The 16,794-nt window shown below is 41.4% G+C and overlaps 1 protein-coding gene across 6 annotated transcripts in view; it reads right to left on the bottom strand.

Annotated features, from left to right (window-relative positions):
• Positions 1-16,794, bottom strand: part of fmnl2a (formin-like 2a) — a 53,273-nt gene that overhangs the window by 28,621 nt on the left and 7,858 nt on the right. For all 6 annotated transcript variants that reach the window (XM_051958653.1, XM_051958652.1, XM_051958655.1 and 3 more), the window contains exons 2-3: positions 9,296-9,379; positions 5,789-5,869 (exon numbers count right to left, since the gene is read on the bottom strand). In XM_051958653.1, coding sequence (XP_051814613.1) covers positions 5,789-5,869; positions 9,296-9,379 — 165 coding nt within the window. The remainder of the gene's footprint in view (positions 1-5,788; positions 5,870-9,295; positions 9,380-16,794) is intronic.

Genomic DNA, 16,794 nt, shown 5'->3' with positions numbered 1-16,794 from the left:
GAGTCATTAAGTGATTTCTGATGGAAAAATTATAAGCAGCTCTTTATATAATCAATAAATCCTGAGTAATTTTTCATTAAAAAAAAACAGAAACATCAACAATTTTCTAGTTCCAGCCTCCCAGACTTTTGGGGTTTTATATGTTGCTGTAAATTGCTCAGACAGAACAGGATAAATGAAGACATTTTTACTGCATACTGTACTGAACTATGCTTTTATGCCAGAGAACAGGTAATGATTCTTTTCATGGCAGATTAATCTGAAGATAAAAATGCATTAAAAAAAATCAATACACTTTTGTTAAAGAGCTTTCTATATTCTGAGAGAAGAGAAGAGAAGAGAAGAGAAGAGAAGAGAAGAGAAGAGAAGAGAAGAGAAGAGAAGAGAAGAGAAGAGAAGAGAAGAGAAGAGAAGAGAAGAGAAGAGAAGAGAAGAGAAGAGAAGAGAAGAGAAGAGAAGAGAAGAGAAGAGAAGAGAAGAGAAGAGAAGAGAAGAGAAGAGAAGAGAAGAGAAGAGAAAAGAGGCTTGGAGGGGTTGGTCACTTTCCATGATGTGTTAGTATCAGGGAGGAAACGGAGCTCAGCCCTGTGTTAACCTATTATTAACATCCACAGAGAAGAGAGCCATTCCCATAGCTAGGGTCTCTCCAGTCTGTGTCTTTGGGCTTGGGCGGTGTGTTTGGAACACGAGGAGATGAGAAACAGAGTGTTTTTATTAGGGAGGAGTCATGTGTGCGCTTGTGTGGAGAGCGGAGCATATTTCGGGGCACTGCGCAGGCTCCCACAGCCCCCACCAAAACTCCCCACACTCCACACTTTAAGTGCTACCAGCTGCAACGCAGAGCGAGCAGGAAGAGAGGGAGAGGAGCCGACGGTGGGGGAGAAGGGGTGAGGACGGCGTGAGGGGCAAAAGAGGAGGAGACGAGGAGGGAGTGCTGAAAAGGGAAAGTAAGAGCAGGGAGACAGCACTAAGTTGTGCAGGAGAGTTGAGCGAAAAAAAAAAGAGAGATTTTTGGAAGTGTGAGCTCAGGAGGGTCATCCTGGAAACAAATCAATGGCTGATACATTCTTGGGGACTAGTTGGACTGGAACTCTTCCTCCTTGGCTGCCGATTGGCTGGGAACTGCCCAGAGGAATGCACCGGAGCCTGCCTATGGAAAGCAGAGGCAATGACCTCCAGCTCTCTCACAGTGGCACAAAGTGGCAATTGTTTGAGTTTGAAGAAAAGGGGGATGGAGCAGGAATGTAGAAAGAAGCCCATAACTCTCTTTTCCTCCGTGCTCCCTTGTGCTTCATTTTTGTCTCTTTCTCTCTCTCTCCATCTCTTTCTCTCCCTCTACCCCACTCTTTATTATTCAGTATTTCTCCATCCCTCCCTCTTCATTTGCCCTCCTCACTTCACACTTTCATTCAACTCCTGTGCACCCGTCAACTCCACGTTTTGATCAAGGCGAAGAATAGGCAGCCAGATTTTACAGAACCCCACATGGTCGACTCAGATCATAGGGCTAAACGGGTGATAAACAAATAAAGTGAGAGGATTGGGCAGGTCTCTGAGGTTGGTTTAATATAGACCAAACAATCAGTTAGTCTTGTGGCCACAGATGAGTTCAATAAAGCAAAAAGAAGGAAGGATGTGACTTAGATCAGATCTGCCAGATAAACATTAGTCATCTGGATGAGATCCGCCAGCCACGGCTGTGTTGAATGTTTACACCCAGGGAGCTTTAAATACGGTCGCCATCTTATGTCTTGTCAAATATGCTTACTCACTTTTTTCAGACAGTTCCAGTAGAACCAGGTCTGTACGCCAACCATGAAGCTGCAGTCAGGAGGTGGACAGCTTAGCATAGCTTACCGTTTCACCTACCAGCAGCACATCTAAAGCTGATTCAACTTGTCGTTTTCTTACACTTCAGCATTAGTGCGGATATAACAAGTTAATTAGTGAGCTTTACAAGTGCTGCAAGGCGGATTTTGTTACCTTCAGACAGAGCCGGGGCGGTGATGGTTATGGAACTGCTGGCTTTAGCTTTTTATTTAACGGACTGATATAAGGGTGGCATTAATCTTCCCATCTAAATCTCAGGAAAAAAACAAATATGTTTGCTTATCAACAAATCCCAACCACACACATGCCCTGATGGCTGTTGACTAGCTCTCATAAGGCAGCTCTGTGCTAAATGTGTTGCTCAACAGCACTTTAACACCTTTTACTTTCACAATCTGTTTCAGATTTGGTCAGAGTCTGACTGAAAGATGATTCACTCTTGCCGACGCTGAGACTGCTCTCACACAAAACGCCACTCTTGAACCTTTACAAAGTTATGTCTAAGATGTCTGCTTTAACCTGCGTCACCTTCCTCTTGCTTCCTGCCTTTATCAGATCTCCAATGTGCGTTATCTCTCATTACATTAGGCGTCAGGACCATGGGGGGGTGCAGCAGTCCCTCAGACAGGTGATGGTCCCATGGGCCTATCAGATGAACCCAAACAGCCCTTTATCAAGACCATCTGCCATGTTCCAAATGTGTTAGTTTAAGGTTATGTCAAACTCTGATATTTAGCACCATTAATGAAAGTATATCAACCATTAATTCATTACTTTCGGTTAAAGCTTCAACTTTTCTGCTCACCGTTGTATGACAATAAATGGTGTCCAGGTGTTTTCCCAAACACAGCATGTGAATACACTTCTTCAACCCTCCTGTTGTCTTCATTTACAGGCACCAAAACTATTGTTTCCTTGTCTGAACAAAAATCCCAAAATTTAGCAAAAAAAAATTCAACAAATTTCTGAAAATTTGCAAAATCTTCAGGAAGAAAATTCAAATAATTCCTTAAGTGTCCCTTAAAAGTTTTATTTAAAAAAAATTCCCCCAAATTTGGCAAGAGAATTCTTGTAAATGTTTTCGAAAAATGAGTAAAAATCTTTTTTAAAAAATCCTAAAAATATCTACAGTGATTACATATACACACGTGGACAAAATTGTTGGTACCCCTCAGTTAAAGAAGGGAAAACCCACAATTCTCACTGAAATCACTTGAAACTCACAAAAGTAACAATAAATAAAAATTTATTGAAAATTAAATAATCAAAATCAGCCATCACTTTTGAATTGTTGATTAACATAATTATTTAAAAAAACAAACTAATGAAACAGGGCTGGACAAAAATGATGGTACCCATAACTTAATATTTTGTTGCACAACCTTTTGAGGCAATCACTGCAATTAAACGATTTCTGTATTTGTCAATGAGCGTTCTGCAGCTGTCAACAGGTATTTTGGCCCACTCCTCATGAGCAAACAGCTCCAGTTGTCTCAGGTTTGATGGGTGTCTTCTCCAAATGGCATGTTTCAGCTCCTTCCACATATGTTCAATGGGATTCAGATCTGGGCTCATAGAAGGCCACTTTAGAATAGTCCAACGCTTTTCTCTCAGCCATTCTTGGGTGTTTTGGCTGTGTGTTTTGGATCGTTGTCCTGTTGGAAGACCCATGACCTGCGACTGAGACCAAGCTTTCTGACACTAGGCAGCACATTTCTCTCCAGAATGCCTTGATAGTCTTCAGATTTCATCGTACCTTGCACACTTTCAAGACACCCTGTGCCAGATGCAGCAAAGCAGCCCCAAAACATTACTGAGCCTCCTCCATGTTTCACCGTAGGGACAGTGTTCTTTTCTTCGTATGCTTGGTTTTTGAGTCTATGAACATAGAGTTGATGTGCCTTACCAAAAAGCTCCAGTTTGGTCTCATCTGTCCAAAGGACATTCTCCCAGAAGCTTTGTGGCTTGTCAACATGCATTTTTGCAAATTCCAGTCTGGCTTTTTTATGAGTTTTTTTCAGCAGTGGTGTCCTCCTTGGTCGTCTCCCATGAAGTCCACTTTGGCTCAAACAACGACGAATGGTGCGATCTGACACTGATGTACCTTGGCCTTGGAGTTCACCTTTAATTTCTTTGGAGGTTGCTCTGGGCTCTTTGGATACAATTCCAACGATCCGTCTCTTCAATTTGTCATCAATTTTCCTCTTGCGGCCACGTCCAGGGAGGTTGGCTACTGTCCCGTGGGTCTTGAACTTCTGAATAATATGAGCCACTGTTGTCACAGGAACTTCAAGCTGTTTAGAGATGGTCTTATAGCCTTTACCTTTAAGATGTTTGTCTATCATTTTTTTTTTGGATGTCCTGGGACAATTCTCTCCTTCGCTTTCTGTTGTCCATGTTCAGTGTGGTACACACCTTTTCACCAAACAGCAGGGTGACTACTTGTCTCCCTTTAAATAGGCAGACTGACTGATTATGAGTTTGGAAACACCTGTGATGTCAATTAAATGACACACCTGAGTTAATCATGTCACTCTGGTCAAATAGTTTTCAATCTTTTATAGAGGTACCATCATTTTTGTCCAGGCCTGTTTCATTAGTTTGTTTTTTTAAATAATTATGTTAATCAACAATTCAAAAGTAATGGCTGTTTTTGATGATTTAATTTTCAATAAATTTTTATTTATTGTTACTTTTGTGAGTTTCAAGTGATTTCAGTGAGAATTGTGGGTTTTTCCTTCTTTAACTGAGGGGTACCAACAATTTTGTCCACGTGTGTATATCAGTAAAATTTCTAATATTTTCTTTAAGAACATTCACATAAAAATCAACCAAAATTCAGTGAAATTAGCTGGATTTTGGTTGATTTTTTGTGAATTTTCTTTAGAAATATTTTTAACATTTCTTTTTCTCCCACCAAAAAACATTCAAACATTTCCCAGAAATGCTGAAAATGTGGACATAAGAAGTTTCACTGTGAAAACATTTGCTTTACCACATTTTCAAACTTTAAAACGGGTCAATTTTGACCCACAGGACAACACGAGGATTAATTTTGTTAATTTTTTCATTTCAACTTTGCTAAGATACTCCCTAGCAATTCCTAGCAAAGTAAGCACCACTGGGATTTACTCCCTGACATCAATAATGCAGGTTTTACTTGCATCATACACAACACGGACTGTATGCCATGGTTTTGTTTTTTGTTTTTTTAGCAGTAAAGAAACTGTTTCCCCCTTTTTACCACAGTATCCACAGCTTTGTTCAAGCTGCTCTATCCCGCTCATTGTGATTCAAAATTTAAACTCCAGTCAGTGCAAATTAAATTATTCAGCGATTTGTTGTTATTCTGGCAGAGTCTGTTGGTTAATTTGTTTATCACAGAGGCCGGTCTCCCAGCATTCCCCCACGGCTCAATCACCCGGGCCAAAAAGACTTCATTTTGGCAAACGTCTGATAGCTGGCTGATGCTTGTCTTCACTGAGCTCCTCCTCTCACACCATCCTGCACCCTTTTCCAATCAGCCGAGGAAACAGCCAGAACTGGCGGCTCGGATGACATAAGGCGCTTTTTATCGTATAGGTAAGACACTTGTGATGTCTTGCGTCAGCTCCTGCTATGCTGTAACGCAATGTCAATGCGGCAATTAGTCTGTCTGCACTACTATTCCGAGTTGCGAGCATGCTGGCAAACCACAGAACAGCCCTACTTAGGGATTGGCCAGAGGTTTCTCCAACCTGGGCGTTCCAGATAAACAACTGTCTCCTTTCTCACAGAGCCGCACTGTTTTGCAACTAAAGTTCCCAAGCTGTCTCCTCCAGAAGCCCTGAGTGCAATCTTTCCTCAGCTGTGTGGACATCCTGGACTCAAGGCAGAGGGTAAGAGGGGAAGGAAAAGCTGCAGCAGTGGAACCAGCCAGAGCAGTGGAACAGGATAGCATGTTAGCGAGGGCACTCACCTTTCTGGTGACTGCGGGGTCTAGATAACTCCTCAGCTTTTGGAGGTACGTGTGAGGCGGGTTTTTCACTTGGAATCGTTCCTGTCCAAAAAAACAACAACAAACAAACGGGGGAAAACAAAACAGTGAGATGAGCAGAAGAAAAGGAAACAACACAAGAGAAAGAAGAGGATGAGAACACAGAGCAGATGTCGGACATTCGTAAACTTTTCTAGGAACAAGAACAGAAGTTGCATTTCCAATGAAATGAATCGGACGACCACACATGACCTAATGAAGAAAAAAACTCACAACCTCACAAGTCCGAACACACCTCCAGTGTACAGTAAAGTGCTGCTGACACTAAAGCTATCAGATTAAAGCCAAAGAGGCTTTGAGTAAATCACAGAATCGTGAGTCACCCTTCAATGGATGGGAACCCCAGATCATGTTCCATTTTAAAGCAGTCAGAACTTGTTTTGGACACAACAAGCCTTCATATGATGTCACATGTGGATTGTTTGTTTTTGCAATTGAGCTGAACCAATAATTTTAGAACAAATCTCAGGAAGAAATCTCGTTCTGGTAACCGTCATTAGTTGTAATGCACCATAAGGTATAATCTGTTGGGGAATTGTCACCAAACCTGTGTGGATGTGCATGTACACGTCCCACGTTCAACCAGCAACAGGTTTTAGGCCACATTATTGTGCTCTAAATATAAATACAAGAGATTAGTGCTGGATTTGGATCAGTGTGTTGAGCGGGAAACAGCATTTGGATCAGGATGAGCAGCAAACCACAGCAACGAGAATGGTTCTGTTGAGCGATTTAGCACACTGCATCAGGGAGTGTGAGACCGCAGGGCATATCAGTGAGGAGATTTGTTAATCATACAATATAGATAAAGATATTAAAGACATATTTTTTGCTTTGTCAGTGATCAAGAACTGATTGTCCGGCCTTCATATAAAGGTTCACATTCAGTCTCTTTGTCTGCTGTATACCATAAATCTTTAATTTTCAATGCATACCAAAGTATGGCAGGATCTCAGATGGACATCTGTGATAATCTGTTCCTGTGTGTTAGTCATTTGATTAGTTCCTCATACAAAGCATGTGCTCTTAAACCCAGTAAGTACATTAGAAAGTCACACATGTATTAATCAGCTCAAAGATGGCTGTTCATTTACACACCATAAAGTAGCTTCATGGTTTTAATGTCAGTGATATTTCTAAATATGTTTAAGAAGAACAAAAAAGTCCTGCAGCATTTTATACTTGAAAGAAATAACACCTCCACTGATGTTTTTTCACACGGCAAAAACTATGCAATTAATGATCGTGGCCGTTGCTTTGGTTGTCATCTATTAACTATCATTAAGCAACATGCGGTTGTTTAGCAGCTAACCGCTAAAAAATTTTAATGTCTGTTTTATTTACCCAAAAGTCTGTGATGCAGGCAGACACCTTTGGCAAACATTGCATCTCCAACATCTTTTGTTCACTTGCCAAAAAAAAAAAAGCGCTTCAACCAACTAACAGGATTTGAGAGTGCTGTAAAAAGGACATGATCCCTCAACTGCTTCCCACCAATGACCAGCCAGGTGTCTTTAAAAAAACCCCACAAGCTCCACAACTGAGGTGCTGAATTCATCTGAGGTAGGGACAACTTGCTGGAAATCTAAAACATACGTAGACAATCCTGTTTACACATCCTTGACTAGACTCATAAGTTTCCAGAAAGAGTTACAATAGCTGCTTTTGTGCAAACTAGATTTAATTATCAGTTTGTTAAAGGCAGCGTTTGTTGTAATGCTGCTGTAGTGGATCACATCCTGTAAATGTGTCCACCCTTTGCACACAGATACTGAGATCAGATCAGCAGCATCGCATTTGTCGTGTCACGAAAACAGGAAAGACGAGAGCGGCGTCAGGAAAGACAGTCGGCTCTCAGCTGACAGCAACACGCAGCTCAACTCTGTGTGAGAGTTTCATTGTAGAGAAATTCGTGTGAGTCCGCAAAATAATACGAGTTGACAAGTATACCCTGTTGCATGCACAGATATGTGAGGAATGCAAACACACGTCGTAAATGTGTGAAGAGACTATATTACAGAGAGCACACGTCTGGTTTTAGGAGCATATATAAACGGGTTCCAACCTGCTCTATGGCAGTTTGTCTGGAGAGGAAGGTTTAAATTAAACTCAGAGGAGACTTCAGAGTAAGAATCTGTTAAAATGAACCTCTGGAAGCAGTGGTTTGCAGTCAACAGACATATTTTGGATGCTTTCAAGTACATAAATTAAGTGGTCTATATGAACAAAGTCATGACAGTGATGCCTTTATCATAATCATTCCTCTTTGCACTCTGGATGTTCTGACCTTGTGTTCGCATTAAGAGCATCTTTTGTATTTCATATCCTCACAATCATAGGAAAAATGTTTAATATTTCAACCTCTTGTGGGGTTTGTGGGACCTTTTTATTTGCAAAGGGGATGTACCTGTCATCTCTGCCTCTCTGCCTCCCTCCATCACTGTTGCCATGGTTACATTAAATGACTCGCTGTAGCTATGACACAGAAAATACTTTATTCCCAGAGCTGCCTCTGTTGTCTTGTTGTGAAAACAAGAGAGGACTGAAGACTTCAAGAAACTAGTTTAGCAGTATTCTTTGATGTTTGAGCAGCATAAACATCAACTCATCGACAAGGAAAGGACTTATAGTACAATGCTAAAAGTATGAAACATGAAGTATAGGATGTAACAGTTATTTTGAACACGGATAACACAGTGGACAGACTTTACTTGATGGTTGCTGACTTCTTGCATATCAAAAAGGCAAAAAGCTTGTCAGCAGAATCACTGGGCAACACTTCTGGAAACTGCTTCATTGACAATGAAACCAGCTATTTTCACTGCTAGTCTGACAGTCTGGAGTGCACTCTGAGAGGATCTCTGACTGCTGGTCAGCAGCCTGGTGGGCTCCCTCTGGCACGGCTCCCTTCAGGGTCAGTAGCTATCAATACAGTTTGAAAGGGTGGTGGTCTTGATCTAGTCTCCACTTTTCTCCTCTGCTCAAAGAGGCAGAAAAACTCTTTGGCACGAAGGATGCGGGTTGAGTGGAGCGTTCAGACCACAGCTCGCTGCACAACGTGCACCCTCTGCTATTTCCTACAAGCAGCACTGACGCCAATCACAGGCTGAGTTTTTTAACTGGCTTACTGATGTGTGCTCCCCGCTGTGCCACTTAAACCATTTGACCAGGGAAGCCAGGGCAGTGTGTGAAGACGGGGAAAAGCTTACAGGATAAAGGCAGGGCAGTGGAGCATAGGTGCTGCGGTCATGACACAGTCCAGGATTCAGCAGACAGTTCAGACAGCACATATGAGATTACTTTGTTTACTGTGTTAGACTGATAGCTGTGTTTTCACTGTTTGGCAATTAAGTAGCAACAATTAATTCAGTCTGACTTGCAGAGCATCTGCATCAGATCATATCATAAAGATGGATGACTGATGCCCACCTGATCGCAGATTAGTTCCCATTTCTTCTCATTGTCATACTGCCGCAACAGCCGCGCTTTGTCTGGAGGAAGATTCATCGAGTTCTGAAAGAGAAAAAAAGGTCAAAGTTAATTAGGTGTGGATAATGAAATATTATAAAGCTCAAACACAGCAGGAAAGGTTATCTAAGAGAATTATATATCATTATTGTTGGGATGGAAGTTACTTTTTCATCACTTTGAGGTAGAATTGATATATTACCTTGTACAACTAGCAAAACACATCAGTTCCACTCACAAAAACAAGGTGTCTACAGCACCTCAGAAAGACATATTTAGAGACTAAAAATGAATGGTGTGATCTGCTCTCTCTGTGTGGGTCACATTAGCCAAAGTGTGCATGATGTTGCAATGGAAGAGTCAGCAAAAAGAATGCAAATTTTATGCAAAAATGTCTCCTTTTTAACAAACTACAGTATGTTGATCATTAATAAACAAATGGCAGTTTGCTCACATATGATTGATTCTTGGCTGGAGTAACCAGGAAGCTAGACTTACCCCTTGTTTGTTTCTTTATGTCTATTTTTTTTTTTTTTTTACACTTTTGGTATATTTCTCCAGTAATTGAAGGCAAAGACAAACAGAGAACAAGTGCAGACAGTGACAGTCAGCACAGATCAAGCAATTTATTTCTCAATTGTGACATTATAGATGAGCTGAGAGGGAGTAAAATTAAGTAGGTAAGAGAAAGATTCTGGCTGCACTACAAATAATAACAACAATGAATATATATAGCATTTTTCTGAACCATGTTACAAACTCATAAGGAAAAATATAAAAATTAAACCAAGATAAGCAGATAAAATGAAAATAATAAGGAAAAGGGACATGAGCACAAATGAATCAGATATATAGCAATAAAAAGTGTAAATAAAAATATATATTGACTACCTCAAAAAGATTCCACGAAAAGTAGAGTTTAAGGAATATTCAAAAGAAGCTGGAGGCTTCAGAGGTCAGCAGGCAGAGGGTTTAATAGTGTGGGGCTCCAATAGCAAAAGCCTGATCAGCCTTTGTCACAGAAACTGTGACCTGGGAGGAACCAGCAGGGCAGATGATCCAGAGGGCAAACACCAGGTCAATAAATCAGAGATGTATTTCAGAGCAAAGCTGTTTAAGGCCGTTAGAGGACTGGACATGCAGCGCACAAAAGCAAGTTGTTCTATAATAAAAGGAAATGTGACTGTAAATCATTTGCTTTCTGACTATTTCAGCACTGAGAGACACTTGTAAAGCTCCACCGCAGACCCTGGAAAGATTTGAATGCTTTGCTTAGTGGAAACTGTTGTTCAATAGAACACAAAATAATATTAATTTGCATTCCACAATGAGATTTCCTCCGTCAGCCCAGAATTAAACGGTCAGGCCTTCCACTCTTCACATGGCTCATTGGTAAAACGTCTGACTTCTATATACATACCAGAAACATAGCAGAGAGGAAAGTCACTAAAGAAGAAAATCCAAAAATATCATCGCATCTGAGACCAGGAGGTTCCTGCTTAATGAGAGTTTGGTTGCGACACTGACGCAATAAAGGATCTACGAGTTGCTACTTTGTATTTGAGAGGAAGGCAGGCAAGCTAAAGACTAAACAAATGCCCAGTTATGTCAGCACAAAGCATAAGAGTGTGAACAATATGAGAGAATACATTTAAAGCATTTTCTCATCCACCTGACTGCAATAAAAAACAAAAGATATCCCTCTTTGATGGTGCTCAGTGTGTGATTTCCTGAGAGGAGCGTGTTGTTCAAACAAATCTAATGCTACCCATGTGTTGATGAACTCTCTCTGCCTGAAAATAAGCCTCAATCATGCAGAAACTGTTGCACAACTCCTTCTTCCTTTATCCTGCTTTACTTTATCAACATCTGCTTCATGTACTGACACCTCTGCAGTCGGCCAAAAAGTTGCTCTGTCCAACACAAGCATGATTCACCCCGCCCTCGTGTGATTTAGAAAAGCTCCGAACAATTAACCAGCTCTTAATCGTACTGCCTACAGTACAGAAAGCACAGAATATTAGCAACAAAAAATGGTCTCCCTGCAGGAGATTGGTTAGATAACTACTTCTCACAGGCAAAAAAACATCCAGAGACAGAAAAGAAAAAACATGAAAATGTTATAGATGTGTGCAGACAAAAGCTGTCAAATCAAGGCCAAGTGTTTCATGTGCAGCTTTCAGACATAAAAGGTATAACAAATGGTTTGGGGAGAAAGTTTTCCACTGCTAGGAGAAAAAGGAAAAAAAAAAAAAAGGGAAAATACAGCTAGAATGCAGCGCTTTGCTTGGGGTTCTTTTTCCGTCCTCAGTCGAGATCATCTATCAGAGTGTGTTCAGCGCTCAGCTTCCACTTTTTCCAGCTCAGAGGTGGGGTGAGAGGAAGATGGATGAGGAATATCCTGAGATTGGACTTATTTCCATGAGCGAGTAATTGATTGAGTAGTCTGGTCCCAGATTGGCTTAAGAGCTTGTGTTGTTGTGTTGGAGCTGCTTGTGAGTGATGTTTTTATTTCTAAATGTTATGTATTAAAATATGGGAATGGTGCAGACCTATACAATTATTTTAGCTTTGAAAGAGTTTATTTGTAAGAGTAAATCAGTGTGAAGAGCTTCTCAGGGGGCTTAAATAGACCTTTGCGTTTTACAAACAGCTATAGGAAGGAGGACAACAATGGAAAAAGTGCATTTGAGCTGTAGTGGAATTAAAGAACAGTTTCTTATTTGTTTCTGTTTTGGTGAAGGCAGTTTACTATTAAGGGTTCCATCATCTTGAAATTACATTTTGTCCCTTTAAACAGGTCACCAAAACTCAGATAAAGTGCTTGCTTATTCAAATGTTCTGCAACTACTCAATGGCTATTTTATCCAAATAGAATTACAAAGAAAGAAAAGGAAAGCACAGTAAGTTTAATGACAAAAATCCTTTTAAGAAATACGCAAGTTAGGATCTTCAAGTTGATGTTACTTGAAATTAAGTTGCAGCAATGCTCCTCTTTTAATATAACCTTTTAGCCTAATTTGAATAAACTTATTTCCATTGTAAGTCACCAACAAAGGGAATTCATTTAAGTTAGTCGAACAATTCTCTTTTTCCAGTGTAAAATAAAGGTAACAGGATTGTACCAATGACTACTAGTTTGCAGATTTCTGTGCCAAATGATTATTCCATTAGGCTCATGATGTTATTTTTGCCCCTACATCACTTTGCTTTTATAAACTGAACAGATTTCTTTCACAGCAACACCAATAAACCTGCAAAATAAATTAAAATCCTGATATAAGAGTACAATTCTCTTGTCTCGTAGATGCACAAAAATCAATTTCAAGCACAATGGTGAGGTTGTATCTGGTAGAAATGCAGGTTGTAGCCCACACAGACTCTTCTACAGGAGTGAGCAGGAAATTGAATTAGTATTCAGGAGGAGCTGTGAGCCGACTGATCGCTGCTGTGCTGACTGCAGGGAATTGGGAGTCAGGAGGGCTCTATTGGCTCAATCTGGCTGCTAACCAGATGACTAGATTTCGTACCCACTTCCCTTCCCTAAACACATTAAAATACAATCCGACACCAGAGTAGACGGTGACAGCAAGTGACAGAAAACCTCTAGCAGCTTTACTGTGTTACACACAGAGGCGCTGCTGCATGTCGTAGATGGTGGCAACCTCAGACTGAAGGAGGCTAAACCATTACGTTGGTCCTCGACTTGTGCTTTGTTGTGTTTGGATGGAAGGGAGCTACTGGCCTGGGTGGTTGGGTGGTTTGCTGAGTCGCTGTGGGTGCACTGAACTGTGGGCTTCCTGCTTGGTGAGGCTCCAACGAAAGCAAAGAACCACTTCTACCAGCCTTCATTTCATCCCAATGCTAATGAGCTGTGACAGGCACTCCGCTCACTGGAGTCGGGTTACCCCATGTCTACAAGCACACTATCTGTGCATCTGTTTTATTAATGGGGTGCTGTTGAGGAGGGCTGGGCAGATTTTCACCAACACCTGATGGCAGACCACCCTGATGAACACACACACACACACACACAAGGACGCCTAAATTTGACTCATTAGTAAATCCCACAGTAATTAAAGGATTCCTGCAATTTGAGACAACACGTGCCATAAATATCACATGGTGTAACTGATCCACAACAGCATGATTATGAATCAGATACACATGGATGATAAAAAGTCAGTTACAATCTCATTTAAGCTGGTGAAACATGCGCGGTAAAAATGTCAGTTTGTACAACCTGCTATAAAGACAAGCAACACATCACATAACAGCTACAGCAGTCGCAACCCATCATTATGTCTGCTACATGGAGGTTTTATACCCCACCGGCAAAAGGTTTTGAAACAAGCAGTCAGTGCAACGTGACAAAACACTTGCACAATTTTCATCAAAGGGAATAAAATAGCAACAATCATCAACAAGACAATTATGTGAGGATCAAACATTGTCAGAGACACTGACGACGCATGAGAAACTCCACGTCTCCAGGTCACAACAGAATGAAGATGACAAGGGGGAAAATTGTGGAATTTTTCTGTGCTGGATGACCAACCCCTCTCTGTAAAATGTGGGGTTTCAACGCTCTCCAGCCTCGCTGCATGCTGCCAAACTCACATTTCATTTCCAAAGCAGCTGTCCCACATCTGTACTGCTTGTAAGTGAATGCTTTGAGAAACATTTGCAAACAAAAAAGCTAAAGATGAGAGTGGAACATGAATCCTACAGTACTTTACTGATAACTGATGGCAGATCTCATCACACAATAGGTATTAAAGAATTCCACACTGGACCAGTCAAAGGAGGGAACTACATTGACTCAGCTCAGCTTTAACAGTTGTTACTAACATCAATTCAGGTCAATACTTCAGTCACATCAGGTCTAAAGGGCCATAAAAGTAGACAGGACTTATTAACATCCCTGTATCCTCTCATTAGTCAGCTTGAGTCATAAAAGGAGTAAATATAGACAGCTGGCTCAAAGCCCACCAACCACCCACTACCTTCCAGGAGGTCTGCAGAGGCACAGCCTTCACAGCACAGCTGGCTAGAAAAGCAAACACACAGCCCACATGAATGGCCGGCGAGACTGTGAAAAGATGTCGACAGAACTGAGAAGCAAACTATTTAAATGGTGATGAGTCTAACGTGAAATATTTTACACGCTGAAGTGTGCAGACGGACCAGAGAAGTTTAGAATCCTGATAAAGTGAGTCAGTTTTTTTCATGAAATGTGGGTGCCACATAAACATACAAATGCAAATTGTGTTCTCGAACGTATTGTAAGAATTGTTGTCAGCTCGCTCAGATGGTAATTGCAAATGATACAATCGTTGTTAATTCTTGACAAAACGCTGCAGCAAGAGTTTAACAAGTAGTATTGACAAGCACTGAACTTTTCTGCAATGGCAAGCAAAGTTCGACAAAACAGTAATTCTGCATCACTTTCTGGCCATCAGATCATCACTTGACTATTGAGGAATTCTGCCCGCTGTGATCTCACACAGAGCACTTTCCACTTGAGCGAATTCGAAGAAAAGAGATCAAGACAACCAAGAAGTCTTCCTGTTAGAAAACCTCACTTTGTTTATGAGAACATCCACCTCAGGCCAATGCTTCTCTGTGTTCCCTTCCTAAAATGTTTCTCTTGTACACAACAAAACAGACAACAGTGTGCAGCGCCGCACCTCTCAGGCACTCAGCATCCTCTCAGACATCTTTGCGAGCAGTAATTGATTTGTCCTTGGGGACTGAGAGTTTGAGACACGCCCTCGCTCTTCTCTTTCTTCCGCCTCTCTACCTTTTTGCCTGCTAATGCACCACCATGAAAAAGAGCTCCAATCATTCCGATCGAGCCGACGGATGCAGCATTGTTCGATCCAAATCACCCGAACTGTTTTCTCAGCTCCTGCGAGTGAACTGACCCGAGGCAAAAATCAAGCAAATGACCTCAAAAGGAGGCATTCTGTCGTTCTGTTGTAATCACCCCTTTTGCATCATTCAAGGCAATGTTCCAACCTCAAATTAGTTTCTGATCTCTAAAACATCTCGCTGCGTTTTCAAATGAGCTTACAGACACCGCACTGCATGCCACAACAAGAAAACCTCCAATTCCATCAGTTATTAACAGCTAGTCATAACAAATATTCAGAAATTGCTCAATGCGCCGAAAATGACTGGATGCTGCCGTGTTCTTTTCTAATGCTTGATTCATCAGCCACTGGGGTGTTTCATGTTTTTCAGGCACGGGTAGAATGAGGTTAGCGCTGTATTGCATGCTAGAGATGTAAAACACCTCCCCAGGTGTACTAATACATGACTGCACAACTGCATAGAAATGTTACACATCAGTTCTTCCTTTTCTTGTTTACCCTTCAGGGAGGCAGCTCAGACATACACGAATCAAATTCTGTCATATTCATAGTGGAGGCTGTCGGGGATAAGTGTCTACTTAAGGGAGAAAGGAGCTGGCCGGCCCCGAGGCATGTGCTCTCCAAACCGAGCTGTCCTCCCCTCATTAAACGCAGCGTGGATCCGTAATCCTTGGCGTTCTTCGGGGGCACAGGTGTCCCCTGTCTGTCCTCAGATTAGCTTTGTAATCCCCAGGACCCCCCGACCCGACGTAGCGCTCATGTTTGTGAAGCTGCTCAATGGAATGTGTCCTGACCGACTGTTGAATGTTTGTGCATGTCGTTTTTCCACATTCCACTGGCATTTCATCCATTTGTCTCAGTGTGATGACTTCTAATCATAGTTTCTGTTGCTTAAATTCACTAACTGGCTATTCTGGCAGAAAGAGTTCACAATCGTCCGTGGAATTTCTTCCACGGCGTCCATACTATTTTCTAAAACATGACGTGCCTTCAGCAAGCCATACCGCTAACATGCGATCCCATATAATTAATGACACGGTGAAATCAGCTGCCATATACACACACACTGCAGCAGCTGCAAGTGGGAGGATTCAGATTTAACTTCCTCTGTGCACAATCTTAAAATATGAGTGTGACGCCAAGCTGCTCTGTCTGATAACTTTTTAAAATATATATATATATTCCTTAAGGGACGACATTCAAACATCCATAGCACTTTGGATAAGTCACAGGCAAATGTACAGTATGCTGCAAAAAGAGGAGTGCGGTGTTTACATTGTGGGCAAAATCACTTTGGCTTCAATGCTGGATGTTATCCAAATTCCGGAAACATTGTGGAGGTGGTTTGGAGCAGCAGGAAGTTATCCAAATAAAACAAGTGATACATGAACACAGAGGAGCTCTGGCCAGACCAGATGTTGTGAGGTTGCGAAAGTGTCTGGGCTGAGGTGGAGTCCATGTTCCAGCCCCAAAACACAATGATTCTGCATCTGAAAAGCTGTTAATCGAAAACAATGAGTAAAGGAAACTGCAAACGACTCAGTACAAAACGTGAGGTCATCCCACTCGTACAGGAATATAAAA

The sequence above is a fragment of the Acanthochromis polyacanthus genome, chromosome 14 (genome assembly GCF_021347895.1).
Source record: "Acanthochromis polyacanthus isolate Apoly-LR-REF ecotype Palm Island chromosome 14, KAUST_Apoly_ChrSc, whole genome shotgun sequence".
In the NCBI taxonomy this organism is placed as follows: Eukaryota; Metazoa; Chordata; class Actinopteri; family Pomacentridae; genus Acanthochromis; species Acanthochromis polyacanthus.
Note: the sequence above shows the minus strand (reverse complement) of the source record. Positions and strands in the feature narration are given on the sequence as shown.